The 24,588-nt window shown below is 43.6% G+C and overlaps 1 protein-coding gene across 5 annotated transcripts in view; it reads left to right on the top strand.

Moving 5' to 3' along the window:
• Positions 1-24,588, top strand: part of BTBD9 (BTB domain containing 9) — a 411,686-nt gene that overhangs the window by 348,285 nt on the left and 38,813 nt on the right. The window contains exon 11 of one of the 5 annotated variants that reach the window (XM_027127132.1): positions 12,360-12,462. The exons of the other annotated variants lie outside the window; for them this stretch is intronic. Coding sequence (XP_026982933.1) covers positions 12,360-12,366 — 7 coding nt within the window. The 3' untranslated portion in view covers positions 12,367-12,462. Of the gene's footprint in view, positions 1-12,359; positions 12,463-24,588 lie in introns of those variants that run through there. 5 annotated transcript variants of the gene reach the window in all.

Genomic DNA, 24,588 nt, shown 5'->3' with positions numbered 1-24,588 from the left:
ACCTCCAGGCAGAGTTGCAATTAAACTTGTCCCAGAACGTTCATGGTTTTCCTCTGGTGAAAAACTCTGGATAATATCCCTTGCTTCCTCATCTCCAGTTCATGTTTGGGGGGGATGCTCAGGCAAAGGAGGGCAGACATGTTGGTACTGCTGGTGTCAGATGCAAGTAACTTGTTTATATTGTTCTTGTTCCCTTCCTCATTCTCTAGGGAGTTACTAACTTCTCTGTAGGATTTGGCAATGGATACATAGGCTTAATAGAAGTTCAGACTGCTGGAGCTTTGAAATGTATAGTCTTTTCTCTAGGGTGTGCTGGGGGTGGGGGAAGGAGGGGCTCGTGGAAGCTTGGCTATTTGTTTCACATTTCTGAAACTCTTCAATTCATTTTTCCTAATTAAAATAAAAATCCAAACCTATACTAATCTAATGTTGAGATCCCAGGTTTAAACTCACAAGAGGATATGATTCCAAAGTTCATGTTCTCACAGTACCCGTGAGCCCCTGTATCACAGCCTCTGCCTGTTCATAGGTGCTTCAGGTAGATTAATTGAAGACCTCAAGTGCTCAGATATGTGGCTGTATTGCGCTGCGAGGACAGAGAGCCACAGTAACGTCTAGTAATCAAGTTTTTAGTAAGACATGGCATGTGCTGCGACCTACAATTACAAATTCATTCAATTTGGGATTTCTAGTCTGGTTTTCAAATTTATACTTTCACATGGCATTAATATCATATTCTTACATTAATATTAATTACCTTTATAAAGTCCTGAGGAGATGAGAAGGGAGGGCAGGGCACAGTCTGCTAAGCCAGTCATATCTGTGGATGGAACAACTGGTTTTCTCGGGCATATTTCCTTAAGTTGCTTCCTTAAGTAAGATTATCATTCAACTCATATTGAATCATTGCCCTGCTAAAACCCCCAATTCGTGGGACAGAGGCCCATGTTAACTCAAAAACGTGTTATTGCTCCATCCATAACTTAGCAGATATATTTCTGCCACTGCTCTAGGTCAGGCACTGTGCTGGGTGCTTCCCTCCTCTCATGGGCTTGTCAGCTAAGCTTTCCCAGTCAGCTCGGGACCAGTAGTAACTGAGGGGCCTTGATCCAAATGTAAATAGAGGCATTTGTGGATTCTGACATACTTAGCTAGACCAAATCTTCTCTGAGTGAATCAGTAGGGGTGACATTTATGGGAGCAAGCAGCATGCTAAATCTGGAAACACATACTACCTAGGTGGGAGTGAGCTTGGCCTTGGTGGATAAGTAAAGATCACTTGTTCTCCCTTCGTCCTGCTAGAGGGAAGTTCAAGTGTGCCTTTGAGCAGAGAAGATCTTCCTGGAGATGGCAGAATTGCAGCCTGCACACTCAGCCCATCCACTTCTTTGTTACCTTTGTACTGGAAACAATAACCTCAGTCATAGGGAGGCTGAGCAAATTGAGCATGTTTTGTTGCATGCCTGTGCCAGTGCTCTGGCTGCCCTCTCTGATGATAAGTGTGATGTTCAGTTCGTAATGAGCACTTGCAGTTTCTGTAAACTGTGTAATACCATATAATAAGTAGTAATTTTCCACTTATCCTTGATAACAGGAGTTTTCTGCTTGGCTTTTAGTGATAGCCAAAATGTGAGTGGTTTTTTTCCCCCTCACCATATGATGAATTTCCAGAGGCATCTTTTTTCACAAGCTAGATTGACAAGTTATTTTCCAAGTGTGTCCAAAATGTGTAATAGCTAATCTTGCCTTTAAAAAGTCAAAGTCAAATAAAATGGTTCTGAAGTAGCCATTTATAATAAAATGACTATATACATTCTTAAGCTTGTTTTAGCTGTCTCCTGGCTGTGCTCTTCCTCAAGGGATTAGTAGCTTGAAGCTTAGCCCAGTAGCTTGGATGATAAAACTGCCATGTCTCAAGGTATTGTTTTAAATTTCCTGTAAGAGATTATATCTTAAGTATAAGGTGAACTCGCCCTAGATAACTTTGGTGCCCTTCCTGGAGAGAGGAAGGAAGGCCGTTATGCTGTGTCCTCTTCTCCCCCGAGTCACACACTGTCCAGATTGGTTGGAGTTCTTGCTCTGATTTCTTTTTTTTAATCATTGGGAAATACTTTCAGAGAAGAAATGGACAAGCTTTACATTGTAAACCTTCTTACCTCCATTTAAAATCATCCCTTGACTTTCCCTTGATGCTCAGAACACCGTAAAATTCAATGTTTTTCTGTAATAAATTAAGACTGCTTTTTCATCAGACTGTCTTCTCCCTTTCTGAGATACAGCTGGCATTATCTATTCATTCATTTATTTCTGTAGGCCTCTTGGTAACCACTTAGCCCTGTCAGATGGCTTGAGCAAGACCAGCAGCTGTTGGTTTTGTGATATCAGGGAAGCCTTATGAATCATGTTGACGGGAGCCTTGGTACTTCCATGATCACTGGGCACTACCTTTTATCTGTCCCAGAGCTGGCCTTCCTGCAGATTTCTTGCCTGGGACTTCGGTGTGTCTGACTTGCTAAAACTAGGATATCAGTGAACAGTGGCAAATAAGATGCAGAATTTGCTTGAGCTGACCTCACTTAAAAAATGATTGTGCCTTTTTGGCACAAAAAGTTGAATTTGTTCATCGGAATGACTGATCCTCTCTGTGTGCAGAGCTCTGTGTGGGGTTATAAAGAAAAGAGAAGATAGACAACTTGCCTGTAGTCTAGTTCAGAAACAACATACATATCAAAAAAGACACTCCTATCAGCTGACTCTTTCCAAGTGTCACCTAAAAAGCAAACTGAGGTTGAATAATTCTTTGTTTCCCATGTCTGCTTAAAAATTCATTCAAATCACAGAAGAATTAGTGTGCAGTTTATGAAGAAAGTTTTTTAGAACTGAAAAACAAGCAAGTCACACTTTTACAGAGTTAGGATGGTGATCGGCGAGTTGTGGGAGACGTGTGCTTGGGCAGGGACCTGGCTTCTTACAGACGCCAGCATTTCCAGCGGCGCTCAGAAAAAGTGCTTCTCCCCCATTTGGTACATCTATACTCTCCTAGCCCTTTGCTTCTCAGATCTGAATCCAGATACACCATCTCAATGGCACTGGAATCTGGGGAGCTATTGTTTTGTGTTTTTCCTCCCTCAGGGCCTTCCACTGAAAGGCTACCCTGCATGTGGAACTGAATCAACTCTGCACATAAATGCTCTGACTCAGGTGGAAGCAAACTTTTAATCAAACACCAATAGAACAAACCATTCTCTACTGAAATCTCGAGTTGTGGTATCACTGGTGCCCACATTTTCCAGTTGTTTCCTGGGATTTGATATCTAGCCCAGCAGGTTGTCTTTGGGGTTTACTTAGATCGGTGTAATTAAATTAGAATTTATAGTCTTGTGATCCTTCTACTTAGGAATTTTACATGGAGACCCACCCCGGTGCAGATTGAACATTGTGTGTTGGCAGTCAGTCATGATCAGAATGAGGGTCTTTACTTCAAAGCAGGAGTGGTTTGCCCTACATTTGATTTGAATGTTATTGTTTAGCTTCTGTCAGGATGTTGGGTATTTGGCTTTCAGGTTTGGGCATAGCTTCCCAAGTTGTTTGAAATGATGTCACAGACCAGTGTTCTCCTTTAGAAATGTATACATCACATGATTTGTTAATTTTAGTACAGTGAAAAGTAAAGTAACGGGGGGAAAGCTATGGAAAACTCAGGATTGTATTTTGAAAGAGAGAACCTAAAATTTGTACCACTGTTGCCAATTCCTGGTCTCTGTGCTGCTTGGAAAGGGAGCTGAGGAGGAAAATCACATAATGGAGAGCGAATGGGGAAAAGAGTGTAGGGAAGCAATGTGAAAGCTGTTGTCATAGTTATTATTTCTTAAATGAGGCATGCCTTTCCTTTAAGAATGTCTAACTTACGTCTTCTTGAGAAATGAGAATTCTGGCTTATAAAGAGATCCAGAGTCTCGGGCCCCATGTAGCACCCTTATGCCAAGTGCTGAGGCCTGCCTGCCCTTTTCCCTCAGGGCAGGGATCTTTCAGTGTCATTTTGCCCAAGGGCTCTGTGGGCAGCACTGCATATCAGTATCATTGGTTTCCTTGTGTGGTTTGTTTTATGCATTTGAAACCATTCTGAGAAGGGGTTCATAAGCTTCGCCAGACTGCCAGAGAGTTCCGAGGCACACAAAAAAGGGGAAGGTCTAAATGTCAAATGGATACTCACATATGAAAACCTTTGGATAAAGCAGGCATTTTGAAAAATTAGGAAGCATGGGTTTACAAACATCTTTGTTATCGTGTTTTTTTCCTTACCTGATTTCTACCTGATCTCCCATGACCTTGCCCATCTGGGGCGCACCATAGGTCTGGGGCCATTTGCCGCTAAGATGAGCACGCCAAGCTCATCTTTGTCACTGACCTCTTCATCTTAAACCTTGAAGTGTAGTGACCTCAGTTGTTACACTTCAGCCAGTGTTCCTGGGAGCCAAACGAAGTTCTTTGCAGGGGAACCCGAGCCCTCCTCCCCAGGCTCAGATTTCAGAAGCAGTTCTCTCTTTGGAGCTGCATTTGCATTTGCACAGAAATCCTGAAGGTTCGTTCTAAGAGATCAGGGGTGGGGAAATGCGGCCACCCCTGTGGCTTCATTTCAGCCCTCTCTCTGATCCTCCAGGCCCGCCTGCCTTCTTTCAAGACTCCTTCTGTACTGACAGGAGAATACAGTATCTACCTGCCGGAAGCTTGTGCAGACCTTTATCATTCAACCCATTTTATGAAGTGCAGTTGACCCTTGAACAACATGGGGGTTGATCCATAAATAACTTACAGTCAGCCCTCTGTACCCATAGTTCCTACACATCCGTGTATTCAACGAACCCCGGACCGTGTCATGCTATGGTATTTATTATTGAAAAATACCCACGTATGAGTGGACCCTTGCAGTTCACACCCACATTGTTCAACGGTCAACTGTTCCTACTGTGAGGTTGGTGCTATGCCAGACAAAAGTCCACCTGACCACAAAGTTCAAGAGCCCGTAGGAGTGGGCTGACGCTTGCAGTGTGGCTGCCCCAGGTGACTGCCCCCCCCCAAGGAAAGTTGACCCTGGTGGAGGAAATAACACAGGCATGGAAGTGAAAGCCTGTGTTGGAATTGTTTGTTGTAAATGTAAAATGGTTTCAAGCTCAGCCTTTATATTCGTGATCATGTTCTTGAAATATTTACCAGGATCTTGCCATCAGAAAGAAAAGTGTGTAGTATGGCAACATTAACTGCACGTGAGTGAAGTAAAACAGGCAAAATTTAAATCCCTGGACTAGAAACCAGGAAGCCTGGCTCTCAGCCTCGGTTCTGTCACTGACTGGCTGAGCATCCTTCAGCAAGCCCTTCACTCTCCCTGTGCCTCTGTCTCTACAGCTGTAAAACACCACTCCTAAAACGAGGCTCAGTGCTGGACTCCCAGGGCTGTTTTTATTAAAATAGTACAGTTTATTGTTATGTTATCAATGAAAACGTGAAACAGTTATGTAAAACATAAAATCCATCATACTTTTCTAAAGTTCCTTCTAATATTTATGTACCGTTGTTCTAAAGTTCTACTGGATAGTGTATTGTTTGGACAGATATAGAGATACCAACATACATGTGTGCTAAACATACAAAACATATGTGTGTGAGCTTTTAACTCTTACATATGAGATAGAATCAACCCCTGTAGCTGCTTCTCTGCATCTCCTTAGGTCTGGACTCCAGGATTTACTGTCATATACCTGGGCCTAGACGGCCATAACAACCTCCATATCTAGAGAAAAGCTGACAGTCTCACATAGTCTTATTGGAAAGTGGAAAAATGATAATAACAACAAACTAAATGTATTAAATACTTTTGAGCTTCCTGGAGATGGAGACTGTAACATGTATAGTTAAATTATATTTGAAAGAAATATAGTCAATGTGGAACAACAAATAAAGGTGCTGAAGCACAGGTCGGATGAGTTGGTGTTGAAAGAAGGGTCAGGAAGTTCACCTTTTACTCCAAAAATCACTGAGAACATATCTGCCTGGAAGCCTTTTCCTAATGAACTGTTAACATCCATTAAATGTTGCGTGTGCATTAAAAATGTCCTAATAATTGTATTTTTAGCATGGATACAGTGGTATCAGTTAAAATAATCAGCCCTTGCCTGTAATCTAAAAGTCTTATCCTTACTCTTACGTTTTTAGAAGGCAGATGTTTTAAAACTGATTTGAAAATCAGATTTGCCCTTCAGTGATTTCATTTGGAAGAAACATAGAAGTAAACATTATAAAGAAGGCTTTTCAGTACATTATGCATGCAAATGTGGCAGCCAAATTCAGATTCACAGCAGAAGGTGGATGACTGCTCTGGTTGAGAAAGGTTGAGTTGTCTAAATGAATACAAAGGTCATCGACCCTCAGATTGTGCTTTTTTTGTCATTTAGTAGCAAGGCTGTTGCTTTGTGTTTAACTCCACCTGCCAAAGGTAAGATTTGAAAGGCTGGGGCAGGCAAAGTGAGGCCTGTTGAAACAGTCTGTACTGTGCTCTTATCCAGCCCTTGCTCTCTGCCTAGCACTGTGCTGGATGCAACAGGATGGGGTTAAGGGGGGTTTGGGATCTTCCCAGAATACCCCACTGCTGATGTGGAGAATCTGGATGCTGTGGGCATAGAAATTCAATATGTGCTGCAAAGACGATTTCTGATACATTTATAGGTTTGTCTGACCCCTGAAGAGTCAGGGACTATGTCTTTGAATCACCAAAACAGCAGAGAGCGTGGCATGTGGTAGGAGCTTAGAAATGATCCATATACAAATGAAATGAACTTTCGGATGAATGAGTGGTTATATTTTGGGGGCAATTTATTATTTTTTAATGGAATTGTAACAGATTGTTCAGACTTACAGTGAATTAGATAAAGGTTATCACTATGGTAGAATGGAAAAAGAGATTTAGACTAATCCAAACCAAATTCTTGCTCTCTGTCCTGAAAGTCAAAAACTTGAGCCCTCCTGCAGGTCTGGAGAGAAGAGGTCTCGCATCTAAGGAAGTGTGACGATCCTGCCTAAAATTTGAATTAAAAACCCAGTTGGCCCAGCTCCTCAGTGGGTGGATTCAGGAAGAGGCTGGTTTCCCAGGGTGAGCAGAGCATCCCCTGGGAAGGGCTAGCTAGAATGGGCGGGGCTCAGCCTGAGCTTTAGGAGGAAGCCTGACCTCTTTATGTGATTCTAATCCATGCTCCAGAGAGACTCATTTAAAAAGGCCTCATTAGCCACCATCACCCTGATACCAAAACCAGATAAAGATACTACAAAAAAAGAAAATTACAGACCAATATCACTGATGAATATAGATGCAAAAATCCTCAACAAAATACTAGCAAACAGAATCCAATAACACATTAAAAGTATCATACACCATGATCAAGTGGGATTTATCCCAGGGATGCAAGGATTCTTCAATATACACAAATCAATCAATGTGATACACCATATTAGCAAACTGAAGAAGAAAAACCATATGACCATCTCAATAGATGCAGAAAAAGCTTTTGACAAAATTCAACACCTATTTATGATAAAAACTCGCCAGAAAGTGGGCATAGAGGGAACCTGCCTCAACATAATAAAGGCCGTATATGACAAACCCACAGCAAACATCGTTCTCAATGGTGAAAAACTAAAAGCATTTCCTCTAAGATCAGGAACAAGACAAGGATGTCCACTCTCACCATTATTATTCAACATAGTTTTGGAAGTCCTAGCCACAGCAATCAGAGAAGAAAAAGAAATAAAAGGAATCCAAATCAGAAAAGAAGAAGTAAAGCTGTCACTGTTTGCAGATGACATGATACTATACATAGAGAATCCTAAAGATGCTACCAGAAAACTACTAGAGCTAATCAATGAATTTGGTAAAGTTGCAGGATACAAAATTAATGCACAGAAATCTCTTGCATTCCTATATACTAATGATGAAAAATCTGAAAGAGAAATTAAGGAAACACTCCCATTTACTATTGCAAGAAAAAGAATAAAATACCTAAGAATAAACCTACCTAGGGAGACAAAAGACCTATATGCAGAAAACTATAAGACACTGTTGAAAGAAATTAAAGATGATACCAACAGATGGAGAGCTATACCATGTTCTTGGATTGGAAGAATCAATATTGTGAAAATGACTATACTACCCAAAGCAATCTACAGATTCAATGCAATCCCTATCAAATTACCAATGGCATTTTTTTATAGAACTAGAACAAAAAATCTTAAAATTTGTATGGAGACACAAAAGACCCCGAATAGCCAAAGCAGTCTTGAGGGAAAAAAACAGAGCTGGAAGAATCAGACTCCCTGACTTCAGACTATACTACAAAGCTACAGTAATCAAGACAATATGGTACTGGCACAGATCAATGGAACAGGATAGAAAGTCCAGAGATAAACCCATGCACCTATGGTCAACTAATCTATGACAAAGGAGGCTAGGATTTACAATGGAGAAAAGACAGTCTCTTCAATAAGTGGTGCTGGGAAAACGGGACAGCTACATGCAAAAGAATGAAATTAGAACACTCCCTAACACCATACACAAAAATAAACTCAAAATGGATTAGAGACCTAAATGTAAGACTGGACACTATAAAACTCTTAGAGGAAAACATAGGAAGAATACTCTGACATAAATCACAGCAAGATCTTTTTTGATCCACCTCCTAGAGTAATGGAAATAAAACCAAAAATAAACAAATGGGACCTAATGAAACTTAAAAGCTTTTGCCAAGCAAAGGAAACTACAAACAAGATGAGAAGACAACCCTCAGAATGGGAGAAAATATTTGCAAACGAATCAATGGACAAAGGCTTAATCTCCAAAATATATAAGCAGCTCATGCAGCTCAATATTAAAAAAACAACCCAGTCAAAAAATGGGCAGAAGACCTAAACAGACATTTCTCCAAAGAAGACATACAGATGGCCAAGAAGCACATGAAAAGCTGCTCAACATCACTAATTATTAGAGAAATGCAAATCAAAACTACAATGAAGTATCACGTCACACCAGTTAGAATGGGCATCATCAGAAAATCTACAAGCAACAAATGCTGGAGAGGGTGTGGAGAAATGGGGACCCTCTTGCAATGTGGCTGGGAATGTAGATTGATACAGCCACTATGGAGAACGGTATGGAGGTTCCTTAAAAAAACTAAAAATAGAATTACCATATGACCCAGCAATCCCACTACTGGACATATACCCAGAGAAAACCATAATTCAAAAAGACACACGTACCCCAATGTTCATTGCAGCACTATTTACAATAGCCAGGTCATGGAAGCAACCTAAATGCCCATCGACAGACAAATGGATAAAGAAGATGTGGTACATATATACAATGGAGGATTACTCAGCCATAAAAAGGAACAAAATTGGGTCATTTGTAGAGACGTGAATGGATCTAGAGACTGTTGAAGAAAGTCAGAAAGAGAAAAACTAATATCGTATGTTAATGCCTATATGTGGAACCTAGAAAAATGGTACAGGTGAACCGGTTTGCAGGGCAGAAATAGAGCCACAGATGTAAAGAACAAACGTATGGACACCAAGGGGGGAAAGCAGCGGGGGTGTGGTGGTGTGATGAATTGGGAGATTGGGATTGACATGTATACACTAATATGTATAAAATGGATAACTAATAAGAACCTGCTGTATAAAAAAATAAATAAAATTCAAAAAAAATTAATTAAAAAAAAAGGCCTCATTAAATGAACTGTAGCTCGAAAGTCCAATGACAGGACCCTTCTGCAAAGAGCTTTATGCTACACTACATCTTTATTGTATCTTTTATCTCGTTTCTGTTGCATCTTTATTTATCTCTGGTTTCTTGGGGAATATGATGAAAACGTTTGGAGGCTGTTCTCCTCTAGGTTCCACCCTCCTTTCCTGCTGGGAGGATTCAGATTGGGCATTCATGGTCCCTGTTCTATTCATGGTCCCTTGCTGCTTGGTCCTTCTAGCATTCTTAGCCCAGGCAGGCAAGACTGCAGTTGCCTCTTGTTTTTTGTTTTGTTTTGTTTTGTTTTGTTTTGTTTTGTTTTTCGCTGTACGCAGGCCTCTCACTGTTGTGGCCTCTCCCGTTGCGGAGCACAGGCTCCGGACGCGCAGGCTCAGCGGCCATGGCTCACGGGCCCAGCCGCTCTGCGGCAGGTGGGATCTTCCCGGACTGGGACACGAACCTGTGTCCCCTGCATCGGCAGGCGGACTCTCAACCACTGAGCCACCAGGGAAGCCCTGCCTCTCGTTTTGAACTGCTGCTGCTGGCTCCCAGAATTTTTTGAATACATCTAGCTGAAGCTATTTATGTATCTCTAATCATTGGAAATTATAAAAGGGCCTTTTTTCAACAAATAATGTGAGCATGCACTGCACTGAGGCACAGAGTCAGTGCTACATTCCTACTCATTGTCCTGTTTCCAGGCTTAGGTTGAGAATTCACTGAACTCTTTTCTGCGTCCTGGAAAGTTGGATTTTTTATATCATAGGCCTCCCCAGGAAGCTCTTGGGAGGCAAGACTCTCAGCAGCCTCTTAACAAACAAATAAGAAAGTCAGATTTCACAGAAACAGTAAGAGAGGTTAGGTTCTCTGGCTTAAGAACTTAGTTGGTGGATAAAAAAGATGTACGTGTACATAATGGAATATTATGCAGTCATGAGAAAGGAGGATATTCTGCCAGTTGTGACAAAGTGGATGGATGTTGAACACATTATGCTAAGTGAGATAAGTCAGACAGAGAAAGACAAGTACTGTGTGATTCACTCAGAAGACATGGAATCTAAAAAAGTCAAACCTGTAAAAAACAAACAAAAAAAACCAGATAGTAAAATGGTGGTTACCGGGGGATGGGGATGGTGGGGGAGATAAGATTAATGGTGTTTAAGGGTATAAACTTGTAATGAGTAGTAAATAAGCCATAGAGATCCAATGCACTGTGTAATGAATATAGACAATAATATTATACTATAGTTATGTAATATAAATATTGCCATAAAGGCAATCATATTATATCAATGCATTTATATATTATAATATATAAATGCATGCTGTATACCTTAAACTTATACAATGTTACATGTCATATTTAGTCAATTAAAAAATATATTGTTAAATAAAAGAACTTCATCATTCAGGGAAAAAAAGGGTGGGGTGGGAGAGGTAGGGGATATGCCTGCCAGATGCATGGATGACTGATGTTAGGAAGGAGAGACTCTGCCAGCCCCACTAATGTGTCTCTGTGTCTCTCAGAGATGGTGAAGGAAAATATCTCTTTGGTTTCCTCTAGGATTGAGGCGCTCTGGTAGAAACGAGTCAGGAGAGCTAGCACTGGTGCTTTCCACTTTACTCTTGCCCATGAAGAGCGTCTCCATCACCAAGGGACAGGGCAGCCTGTGGGGCTCTGTACTTCCGGGGAGAGGGGATGGGGAATCCTCCATGGCCAGCTTCACACAATGACCCACACAATCTAATGCCTTTTTCTATATTCACATCCATCTATTCCGCCACCTAAAAACATCTAGTCATACTCAACTCCATGCTCTCCATTGTCTAAGTCGATTCCGTCTGCTTCTGTCCTCTCACTGACTCTCAGGTGGTCTCTCCTCAGTCTCCTCCCTCCACCTCCAGTCTGTCTTCCAGTCTACCTCTAGAGTTACCACTGTGAAACAGAGCTTTCATACACCCACTTTCCCACAATCCAGATGCCTCAGCCTGACATGCAGGATCTTGCAGTCTGACCCCAAACTTTATATCCACCTCCTTTCATTGCTTCTGTATACCCACTCTGCTTTCACTGCTGTGGGCTACTACTTGTTCTCTGGACATGGTCTGTGCTTTCTCATCTTTGTGACATTTCCATATGCCACTGCCACTACCTGGAATGCTGGTCTTTATTGTCCCTCCCCACCGCCTGCCCCTTCTCTGAATTCTAGGTCATTCTTTATGTCCAGCTCAGTGGCGCCCCCTCTTTGGATCTTATCCTGACCTCTCCAGACTAAACTTGGAAGAGCTAGAATCCCCAACTCAGGCTAAATGTGGGAAAGCCCTTCTGCTCTTCCTTGATCGATCCTGAAACTAGACTCACAGACTTGACAAGGGAGGGGAGGATTTTAGGCCTGGTTAGATGGTAAAACCACTTAAAGGATTCAAAAGAAACCATTTTAATTGCACACCTCTTCTTAAGTGATGAGGGAGAACCTGAATCTGGTCTGTTCACTACTACACTCCTGCCACTTGGTCGAAGCTCAGTACATGTTAATGTGCATGAATGATCCCGATCATCTGTTTCCTAATCTAGAACTTAAAAATCACAACTGGAACTCAAGAAACTCATGGACAGGGCTTCCCTGGTGGTGCAGTGGTTAAGAATCCGCCTGCCAATGCAGGCGACACAGGTTCGAGCCCTGGTCCAGGAAGATCCCACATGCTGCGGAGCAACTAAGCCCATGTGCCACAACTACTGAGCCTGCGCTCTAGAGCCTGCAAGCCACAACTACTGAGCCCACATGCCACAGTTACTGAAGCCTGCATACCTAGAGCCCGTGTTCCGCAACAAGAGAAGCCACCACAATGAAAAGCCCACACACCCGCAATGAAGAGTAGCCCCCGCTCGCCACAACTAGAGAAAGCCCACGTGCAGCAACAAAGACCCAACGCAGCCAAAATAAATAAAAATAAAATAAAATTAATAAAACATTTTTAAAAACTTATAAAAAAAAAAAAAGAAACTCATGGACAACATAATCATTAAAAAGAAATTATGGGACCCAGAAACTCCACTCCCAGGTATCTACCCAAGAGAAATGAAAACATATGTCCACTTGAAAACCTTGTACATGAGTATTCATAACAGCATTAGTCATAATAGCCCCAAATTGGAAAGGATGCAAATGTCGATGAACTGATGAATAGGTAAGCAAAATGTGGTATATCCATGGAATATTATTTAGCAATAAAAAGGAATGAAGTACTGATCCATGCTACAACATGGGTGAACTTTGAAAAATTTTGTTACAAGAAGGAAGCCAGTCACGAAAGACCATATTTGTATGATCCATGTATATGCAATGTCCAGAATTGGCAAATCCCTAGAAACAGAAAGTAGATTATTGGTTTCCAGGGGCTGGGGGTGTTGGGGGAATAAGGGATGACTGTTAAAGGGTAAGGGGTTTCTTTTCGGGATGATGAAAATGTCCTAAAATTGATTGTGGTGATAGTTGCACAATTCTGTGACTAGACTAAAAACCATTGAATTGTACACTTTAAAAGGGTGAATTTTCTGGTGTGTGAATTATGTCAGAGTAAAGTTGTGTTTTGTTTTTGTTTTTTCCCCAAAGAAAAAAAGAGTCTGGGGCACATTTCCTGACCACAGCTAAAACTGCCCTACAAGGAGGACTCTCCATGTCGGGCAGCAGGGACAGCTCTGGGCAGTAGGAAGTACTTTCTTTATCCAGATTTGATAACTCTGGGTTACAGACCCCTGCAGCTTTCAGCTTATGGAAGGACCACACTGCTATTGGTGGGGTTCTTAGCTGTGGAAGGAAGCTGGACGAAAACTGCGGCAGGGAAACAGAACTTTCCTGTCCATGACATCTCCTTTGCCTTTTCCTTGAGATTCTTCTGAGAAGGAAGGAGAGCGGTGTGGGGTATCGATTCTCTTTTCCCTTCTCTCCTGGTTCCCTGACCTGCCTCACCTCTTCCCTGTCTCTCAAGGCTCTCTCCCCATAGATCTGTGGCTAGACCAGGAATTACTGCTTTAACACATTTTTAATTTACATGCAAATCCAGAGATTTCATTCTGGGGTTTTTGGGTGTGAAGAGGGCAAAGCACAGACCAGAGGGCATTGCTGTCACAGTAAAAAGGATGATCCTACCTTCCTGACGTGTGACTGGGCCACAGAAGCCACTGGGAGCTAGTGCAGGCTTCAGTGGCTCTTGACGGGTCATCCAGTCCCTTTTATAGCCGGCTTCAGTGTGTTGGCCACTGGGTCAACAGTAGGAGTTCCTACTGTAAATCAAGTCTCACACTGGCATTGTAATGGGATTCTAAGTCAATAAGATTCAGATTTTGAAGTCAGAATGATCCCTGCCCCTAATGTTATATTGGAATATATATAAGTATATATAAATACAGGAGTTAGAGACATTTGACCTGACTGAGCCGGAGCCCTCATAAATGGCTCTTTTGATGATGAAAACAATGTAATCCTGTAACCACAAGCTACATACGAGATGTTAATTCTGTACCAACATCAGAGACGTCTCTCATAGTACATAGTTTTTGAGTAGCATGTCTGTGTTATCTTACATAATGCATCTTTACTACCAATTGTTGTCTGACCTAACTCAATGTTAGTAATTCAGTTTGATTATTTGATGACATCATAAAATACTAATTACAAAGTTGATGATAATAATGGTGAAAGAATGGAACCAAGGACCATTTTTATTAATGCAAGTGAAGTCATAGCAAATATATTTGACTTATCCTGATTCTGTGAATCTCACTATTTTTCATTCATCCAAGAAATAAACAAATGGAGTGCCTACTAAGTGTTAAGCACTGAACAAGGCAGACAGCATCCCTACTTTCATCAAGTTTACATCCTGGTAGGGGGAAACAGGCAGTAACAGAAAAATAAGTTTTCACTACTGATAAATGCTATGAAGCAAATGATACAAGGTAGTATGTAGATAGTGACAAGACTGTGGTAGGCAAGAAACAGCTACTGGAGGTCAGAACAGCCTTTCTGAAAAAGTGACATTTGAGATAAGTGATACAGAAGCCAACCTCACAAAAGCTGGGGGGAAGAGAATTTAAGGAGGAGTTAAGGCCATGAAGAAGGAATGAATTTGGTGTGTATGCAGAACAGAACGATGGCTAGGGCAGCTGAAGCTTGGAGAAGGAGTCAGAGAGCAGCACAAGAGGAGATGGGGAGGCCTGTGCATCTAGATTGTATATGACCTTTAGGTCTTGGTAAGGAGGATGAATCTGATTCTAAGAGCAATGGGAGCTATTGGAGGGTTTTAAGCAAGGGAGTGGTATGATCTGACTTCTGCTTTTTATTTTTTAAAAAAGTTATTTATTTATTTATTTTTGGTTGCGTTGGGTCTTTGTTACTGTGCGTCGGCTTTCTCCAGTTGCGGCAAGAGGGGGCTCCTCTTCGCTGCAGTGCGCGGGCCTCTCGCTGTGGTGGCTTCTGTTGTTGCGGAGCACGGGCTCTTAGGCATACAGGCTTCAGCAGTTGTGGTTTGCGGGCTCCAGAGCGCATGCTCAGCAGTTGTGGCACACTGGCTTAGTTGCTCCGCGGCATGTGGGATCTTCCTGGACCAGGGCTCGAATCCGCATCTCCTGCATTGGCAAGCGGATTCTTAACCACTGTGCCACCAGGGAAGCCCCTCTGCTTTTTAAAGATCACTCTGGTTGCTATGTGGAGAATGAATTGTAAGGAGATAAATACAGAGCCGGGAGACCAGTAAGGAGGCTGATGCTATAACCCTGGTAAAGAGAATACGGGGTCTTGGACTAGAATGGTGACACTGGAGATGGTGAGAAGTGGTTGGCTGTGGAAAACATATTGCTGATGGACTGGAGACCAGGATGGGGACCGGGGAGAGGAGAGAAAGAGATCTCGATATGCACCTTCTGGCTCTGTCCTTGGGCCTGGCCATTTCAACATTTCGCTGTTTTTATCAGTGCCCTGAAAAAAGACAGAAGGCGTGCTTCCTGAATTTCTAGATGAGACAAAGCTAGGAGGGATGATTACTGTGATAGATGACAGACATGAGATTCAAAATGATCTCTCCAACCTGTAATGTGGGACCAAACCAACAGGATGGGACTTAATGGGGATAAATGTGATGCCCTTCACTTAGGTTCAGAAAATCAATTGTATAAGTACAGTATGGGGGCAGCCAAGCTTGAGAGAAGTTCATGTGAAAAAGAGCTGCGGTTTTAATTGGCCACAAACTCAGTACGAGGTAATGGTTAGGATGAGACTGCTGCAGACCTTCGGCAGTCTTAGTGTGCACTGACTGTGTAGTGTCCATATGCCCATGCGACCTTCCTCTTGTGCTCTGTGCTGGTCAGGACAGATGTGTTCGTGCTTAAAGAGGTACACTGACGGGGACCAGGTGATGAGAGTTCAGGAAGGTGAAGCTGTTTCATGGGGAGGGGGGATCAACTGAAGGAACTAGGGATAAAACAAGACCAAGTAAGACAAGACTGAGGGAGTTGTGAGGTCATGATGATTATCTTTAAATGTGTGCAGAGCTATTTTGTGGAAAAGAGACCCTAATTCTATTAACCCCAGAGGTTGGCACTCAAATTTTTTATTCACACTTTGAACACACATTTAGTGAGCATCTACTCTGAGACAGTTACTATCAAAAAAAAAAAAAAAAGTCCCTGAACTTATGGAGCTCAGATATGGTCCAGAGAGAGGGATATATAAACAAGTAAGTGCAATAAAGTATTCCTGATGCCACCATAGAAGTGTGGGACACAGTGGGGAGAGTGACCATTCTACCTGAGAAGGGTTGAGAACAGTCTCTGGGTGGAAGTACCACTTATGCCGAACGCTGACAGATGAGTGGGTGCTGGGCGGGGTACCAGCTAGGGTGGGGAAGGGCATTTGGAGGCCTTTCAGGCAAAAGGAAGAACGTGTACAAAGGCATGAGGTGTGAAGTAGCTTGGCACATTTAGGTGATAAGCACGGTTTGGCATGATTGGAGAGTAGATGGAAGGTCCAGGGACTGCCCTTTCTCGGTTAGAGGATGAGGAAGGCTTGTCCAGAAGTGTGCTCCAGGCTGCCCCTGAAGTCTAGCGTGCCAACAGGAAACAAGCTGGAGAGAAGACTGGAGAGACAAACTGGAACCAGACTGTGGAAATCCCTGGATTCCATGTCAGAGAGTTTAACCTTACTCTTTGGGCAGAAGAGAGGAGTCATAAAAGTGTGCTTTATTCAGGTAGATTGTTCTTGTAACAATAAGTAGACTGAATTGGGAGTAAGAGAGACCACAGACAGGAAAGCCAGGGAGCAGCAGTTAGAGATGAGAGGTCATGGGAGTCTGAGCTAGAGCCATTGCAGTGGGGACATGAAGTCTTCCAGGTGAGAAGCTGAAGTGGGGTGGCCAGGAAAAACTCTTCATAACTCTGTGCCCTGGTGCCCAGAGGCAGACAGTGGAGCAGAGTTGGGCAACCATTCAGCAGGCTGGACAGCCGAGGGCCAGAGGGTGAGGCAGAGGGACTTCTTCTGAGGAAAGTACCACACATCATTCCAGAAGTGCCAATTGCAACAGAACCCACTGTTCTCAAGTCTGTCCAGTCATCAGACTCGAGGTGCCTGGGTTCTCAGCATGGACAGCCTGCCAGGCCCACGCCACCTGTTCCCTTACACTCTCACCCCCAGCTCCGTCAGCAGGAGGAGCTGCAAGCACGAGGGAAAGCGAGCACTCGTTTTTCGTAGACACGGAGCTGTGACCTTCTGCAGATGTGTTTGTGGCCTCTTCTGAAGCTCTCAAACCTATTCCTCAAGCAGCTAACTCAGCCTGCCCCTGGGGCCAGCCAGCCGTGCTGTTCTGGCCACTTTCTGCTGTTGGATTAAGTTCCTTCCCTCCTGCCCATCAGAGCAGAGGGGACAAGGACAGTCACCGAAGCAGGGGTGGGGGGAGCGGCGGGGCTTCTGAGCATTCAGCCAGGCTTCATTGTGCGGCTCTTTATTCTTTAGCTATTTTTGAAAGGCTCATTGGTTAGGCTTTCAAGAATCTTTGGATTAAACATCTGAGGAATTTGAAGCCAGGAGGTAGAAGAATATGACTGTGAACCACATAATAAATATGTGCTCTTAAAACAACATTAAGTGGCAACACTAATGACTTCAGCCAGGACTTCAAAGCACAAACCCCAGAACTGGTCTCCTTTGGAGAGCAATCAGAACTCTGAAAACTTGAAGAAAGGAAATATCTGACCGCCTCTCTAGACGATGTTCTGCGTCTCCTTGGGTACAGCATTTGGTCTCCCTGGGAAGTGACTTTGCACTAGGGAAGCCTGAGGCACATGCTGAATGAGAAGGCCACTCCAGGACACACCTGTTAAGTGGTAACACTCACACTGCCCAACCTTTGCTTGTTTCAGCTGTAAAATCCTGGGTCAAATTGTGGTTAGAGAGTCGATTGCTTGCAAGACAACCCTGCCGTCTTTAGGTCTTTGTTTCATTCAGGGCTGCTCTGTCAGCTGTAGGCTCGCCTTTGATGGGCCACAGCAGTTTTTCATGTCTAACTAGTGTTTTGTTTGTGAGAGACTGTGGTTAATTGGATCCCCGTGGTACCACAAATGGCTGTAGAAGCCTCTTACGTCCAGGGGTTGGGGGGGTAATTCTGGGACTGCGTGTGCTTGCACGCGTACCCATGTGCCCTCACACCTGAGCAAGCACCGTGAGATTTTAAGTGTTCTTCGACCCACATCTCAGGTTTGAGAGTTTTTAATAGTTGTTTTTCCAAAGTCAAGAGTCATGGCGTATCCCCTAGATTCTTAACCTTTCTCTTCTCACCCTTTTTTGTTGTGTGTGTTTTTCTGGGGCCAGTTGGAGCTGCCCGGCCAGACTCATCTTGATCACGTCTCATCCCCACTCACGGATCTGTTACACACATCCACCGCCTTGTGGTGGATTAGGGTTAGGGTTAGGGTGTGCTGTGTGCCATAAGCCCCCGTTTGCTGACTTCCCTTTTGCAGGGTTGCAGCAGAAGAAAGGCCCCCCACTCACTTATCTCTGTGGTGCTCTGCTCAGTTGGTGTGAAAGCATCTAAGGGCCTGCCTGTTGGTCCGTCTTGAGGAGGGCGGCCACAGGCAGTTCCTTATGCACAGATCACCATTCTTTGAATTGTGCAGTCCAACTGCCTAGGTAGGGATCAGCATCCGCAAGAGAGAGGGTCTTGCCCTCTCATCCCCTCTCTGAAACCTGAGGTGACCTCTTTCTCGTAACCTGAACAAGCCTAACATTCCTTTGGACGGAGCAGAGAGCGCAGGTTAGAGCAGGTGCTTTTTTAAACTATTTTTTTTTGGGGGGGGTACGTGGGCCTCTCACTATTGTGGCCTCTCTCGTTGCGGAGCACAGGCTCCGGACGTGCAGGCTCAGCGGCCATGGCTCACGGGCCTAGCCGCTCCGCGGCATGTGGGATCTTCCCGGACCGGAGCACAAACCCGTGTCCCCTGCATCGGCAGGTGGACTCTCAACCACTGCGCCACCAGGGAAGCCCAGAGCAGGTGCTTTTATAAGGGAGCAGGCAGGCACAGGAATAGCTCAGTACCTTGGGGCAAGACAGGCTGTTGTGCCTTAGGATTTGGAACTCCTGGGAAGTGGAGAAGCTAATCCACCTCTTATCTTTAGCCTTGTATTCTGTCCCAGCCAATGGACTGTGCTCACTGATTGAGCTGTGCTTGTATCTTGTTAGTCTTCTCTTGTTATCTATGCGTCATCTGCCTCAGGTCAATTGGTGTACTGGAGGTGATCTTTAAGTGGTAAAACTCTAAACAAAGAGAAGATGTCATTAGGGACTTCCCTGGCAGTCCAGTGGTTAAGACTCTGCGCTTCCACTGCAGGGGGTGCAGGTTTGATCCTGGTCAGGGAGCTAAGATCCCGCATGTTAGATCTCTTCAACTAGATCATAAGCTCCTTGAAGCCAAGGTTGCCCCTGAGGCTTCTTTGCGTTCTCATAGGTAGTCCCTAATCTCTCTGCTCTTTGCCTGGCTGGTTAAATGACCATTGCCAGCCAAGCTAGAGTTGACCTCCTCTGCTATTCTCTCATAGCACCAATTTCTTTTCCTTCCTAATATGTGTCACAACTTATAATTTTATGTTATTTGTAATTTACTTATTTATGTATGTCTTTCCCAGTAGGCTTTAAGTTCCATAACAGTAGGGGTCTGCTTTGTTCCTACCTACATTCCTAGCATGCATATGATGCCTGGCACATACAATGTTTTTTGAGTTACTGAAAGAATGGTTCCCCGGGAGGACATCAGCAGCTTTAGGGCCAGAGAATGTCTCTGTTTTCATAGATCTTACCAAATGGGGACGTCCTTGGCCTTCACCTTCAGGTTCTGCTAGGCTAGCTTCCTAATGTACCCTGAGTATTCTGCCTCTTCCTGTTACCTCTGAATGTGACTGCCGGTGACTTAATTCAAATGGATCTTAGAGATGCTAGGGCACACCACTGGGCAAGAGATGGCAGCTACCTTAGCTGATTTGTTCTTGTTCCATTTGTCCGTGGGAGGAGGGATGGGTGTCTTTAGGGCTCCAGATGCAGAGAAGTGAGTAAATGGACTTCTGACCAAGCGTGTAGGGACAAATGCAGAGGCTGCCCTGGGGGCACACGCAGAGGAAGCGTGTGCTTTCCTGTCTTCTGTCCACGGTGGTGGTATGTGCCCATCTCATAAGGGAGCTCATTAAGACAGTCACAATGTACCAGCAGGAATTCCATCAGAAGTTAGTTACCTTAAACTAAATGTGACTTTCTGACCCACATTTATGGATTTACACTAATTAGACTGTAGAATTGCAGCATCACATCTCATTATTACCTTGAAATTACAATTTCATTCTGAACGACCAAGCCTTGTAAGCAGTGTAAGCACCACCTGACACATACTCTGAAACCAGCCCCATGTTAAGCTACAGATGTGTAGTGGACAGTATTTGAATAATTCTGATTAAATATATAAATCATGAAAATCAGAAATGGAGAAAAAAGTTAGCTTATATTTGAACCCGCTACATATGGTCTTTGGCTCAGTGACGGATCATTCTCTCTCCTGTACATCTTTGTCTCAGACAAGCTCTTTCTGTTACGTTTTTACCTTTCGTTCATTGGCATTCCCTTACCCCTGTTCAGATCTTCCGATACAGAGTCTCTCCATTGCTGTTTATACGTTTTACGAACTTTGGCTGGTAATCTCTAAAAGGCTTTGTGTTTCATCTAACATTGGTTTTGCCCCAAGGCTCCTTTTTCCCTAAGCAGTGGCACTGGTTTTGACAGTCCTTTTTTCCTCATCATTATGAGATGGCCCTCAACCAGAAGTGTGCTCGTGGCCATATCCAAGATTAGGAACCCTTGGCCAGGGGCTGCCAGCTGGACCAGGCAGACAGATGAAATCCCAGAAGAGGAATGACAACGTAGAAAAGGAGGTTGTGCGGCCATGAGACTCGAATCTTATTACTGAGTTATCCATACCTCAGAATCGTTAAGAACTCCCAGAGGGAGAAGTAAGACCAAGACGGGGATTTCCAGAGCAAGGTGAGAAATTGGGAAAGATGTTGGGGCTGCGTGTGACAGATTAAAAAAAGGAAAGGAGCAAAGGGGACAAAGAAAATGTTTGGCTGAAATGGTAAAAGTGAGCAGGAGTAGGGTGACAGGGTGAGGGCAGACCTGTGGTTGGCGAGGACCTGGGTGGGAAGAAAGGTGACTGAGTATCTAAATTCAGAATTCCTGTGCAGGCACACCTTCCCCTTCTTAGAAGGGTGATGACCTAGCACTGTAGTTTGGTGGGCTCAGTTGTTAGAGTGCTTTAAAATCGTTGTGATAATCTACATATCTTCCCCCAAACTCAGGATTAGAACCTCATTTCTTTTGGCTTGCCCACATCAGATCTATTTTTTAAAAAGACAAAAAAAGAGGTAAAGAATAAGTGAATAAAGCAGCAGGAGGAAAACTAGAATGGGATGCCAGAAAGAACACATGCGGCCATGTGGCCTGCTTACGTGTGTGTAACACATCTAGCTTTAAATGTACGTTTTACTTATCTGTTTACATTTGCTAGGTGTGGTTTTTCCTATGAGAGACAGAGATGAGCGTGATCTGTTCTTCAGCTAGAGCCTTTTCAGTTCATGGTGCCCCCACGGGATTATATACTACATCTCATTTTGTCCATGATTAAAATCAGAGCTCTTTTGTTAAGTAAATAAACTGAATGAATTATCAGTGCTAATTTAGTCCTTTCTCCCTTCATCAGTGTGATATTTAAGCGTTTTTATTAATACTTTTAAGTGTTATATTTGAGTGGCAGCGAGCCCTGTTTTTAAGACAAATCTTACAGTTCAATGTCAAATGTATTTGATTCATAGTAACTGCTGAGACCAGTCTCTTACCTTCTCTGGGCTTCATTTCTTCTGAACAATGATTGTTCTTCTGAACAATTTCTTCTGAACAATCCCAGCTCCTCCCTGCACTGTGGAGATATTTGGAAGGTAAATGAGATCACATCTCTGACAGCACTGCCTACTCTTCAGAGAAAGTCTGCACTATTGTTGTTAGTCGTTAATATTGTTCTTTTCCAGAGTACAGCCCGCCTAATACTTGTGGTGCCACTGTCGCGCTGGGCTTTCACTGGCAAAATGATTTCATTGCAGTGGCTTGCTGTGCGCTGAGCTCGGGGTTCACTGACGTTCTGTAGGCATGACTCTATGGTGCTCTTGGCCTGCGTTTGTGCACTGAGGTGTTAGATATCCGAGACGGAAGGAAAGATGGTGCCAGTGGCCTCTTGGTGGGAGGCTTTGGACTGGGGGTGGCTGGGTGATTGCAGGAAGGCAGGTGCTGATTTACCTGTTTGCCAGTTTGTTTTCTTTGGGGAGGCAGCGTTTCAATTTACTGCACTCCTTTGAGGTTTGACATATCAATTAGATGTTATCGACAGTAATAGAGGGGCAGTTGCTGTAAATGTGAAGTTTTTACTGGTAGGCCATGAAATGACACCCCAAGGGACTGTAAGAGAGGGCGTGATAAATATCGCGTTACCTGCACACAGGCAGAGGGACTGATTAATAAGGGAGGGTGATTCTGTCTCCTGCACTAAAATGTTATTTATTCATTTGTTGTCCATCAAACCTTCTGTTCTAATTGGCTGAAAGGTTAAATCATCAAGATCTGCTCATAAACCAAGGTTAGGTAGGAAGAAAAGCAGCATTAAATCATAATCAGAAGCTTATTTATTTACTGCATTATTGCATCTGTGTGACCTTGGGGAGCCTTCCTCTCCCTCTGGTTACAGTAGCAGCCCTGAGCTGGGGACTCACGCGTGGGTAGGGGTTGCAGGGAAGGAGGAGATGTTTGCTGTGCCTGGTGGTGTCCCCAGAATCTGAAGAAGACAGCAATAGTGCTCCATGCAAGGCTGCCTTGGCATAATTAGACCACGGCTACCCTTTCCACTGCATCTTTAACGTACGGCCCTTGTATTGCACGACACTTGTAAAAGGAAGAACTATTTGTCGAAAAGACAAATATATTTCCACACTAACAGTTTTATAAAGATGTCAGTGAATAAGTATAGGCATCATTAAATCACATTTTAAAGGCAGGCTTCTCCTTGTGATAAATCTGCATTATCAAGTCTCATTTCTGAAATGAATCATACATTGTAAAACTTTATGAGAGTTGAGTAAAGCGTCCCTTGTTGGCCAGTACAAGTGTATATTGTCAAACCGCGCAGAAGGGTAGCTTCGGGTCCCAGTGAGAACGCTGATGGTGTTCCACCCCTTTCTTAGCAGTATTTCAAGTACAAGCTACTTCTGGGTGGTAAGGAGCTTTTCTCACTGCCAAAGTAGCTTATTCAAAGAAAGCCAAGAGTATGCTCCCATTCAAAGGATCTTTCTCCTCAGCTTGACGCTGAACACAGCTTGCTCTTCAGTGGGGCTGGAAAGCCCAGTCTCCCAGAACCACAGTGCCAAGCAACGTGGGGCCACTTTTTAAAATTTCTTTTCTGCTTTTTTATAAGCGGTTGCATTGCAGGCTCACTGTTAACATTTTCCACCAAACATAAAACTGGTGTCTCTTGAAAACAGGGCATCTGGCGAAAGTGTCTCTCCCCAGCTGCCCAGAGGCAAGGTTCCCACGTAAATGACAGTGTAAACGGGTTCCTTCACCAACCAACCGCTAACATCCACGGATGGTGCCGGTGGGGGACATTCGGGGGTTTCATCCTCAGCTGCCCATCAGTTTCGATTTTTCTCCAATTTACCCCAAACCCTCCCTCGCAGAGAACATGAATGCTGCAAGTGTGAAATTATCTAGGAGCAAGCAAAGTACCCCCTAGGATACTTAGACCACCCGTCCGTGCACCTGGCCCAGAGAGCCAGATACTGCAGCCTTCAACACGGACCGCCTTTCTTTCATCTAGATGTTTAACAAATTCACGACCACAGATGTTGACTTCAGTATTTCAAGCACAGAGAGCCATGATAACTCATGTATCTGACATACCATATTACTGTATCAAATACCATTGATATGGCATATTAAAAATAAATTAGCCGAAGAGGGTCTAATTGTCAGCTCTTTGGAGAGCGTCTCTGAGATGACAGGGATAGCTGAATGCCTTCCTCAGTTTGGGGATTATTTGTATTTGTGTATGTATTTTAGGTTATCATGTTTGTGGAAAAGTATACCAAATGTATAACGGTGGCTCGTGTGGCAAAAACGGCCAGCATTATCTGCTTCTTCATCTTGTGTGACTGCTGAGTTAATTTTCCAGTAGG

This window comes from Aethalodelphis obliquidens, unplaced genomic scaffold (assembly GCF_003676395.1).
Source record: "Aethalodelphis obliquidens isolate GAN/ISIS:26980383/991018 unplaced genomic scaffold, ASM367639v1 scaffold31, whole genome shotgun sequence".
In the NCBI taxonomy this organism is placed as follows: Eukaryota; Metazoa; Chordata; class Mammalia; order Artiodactyla; family Delphinidae; genus Aethalodelphis; species Aethalodelphis obliquidens.
This window is presented reverse-complemented; position numbering and strand designations above follow the sequence as displayed.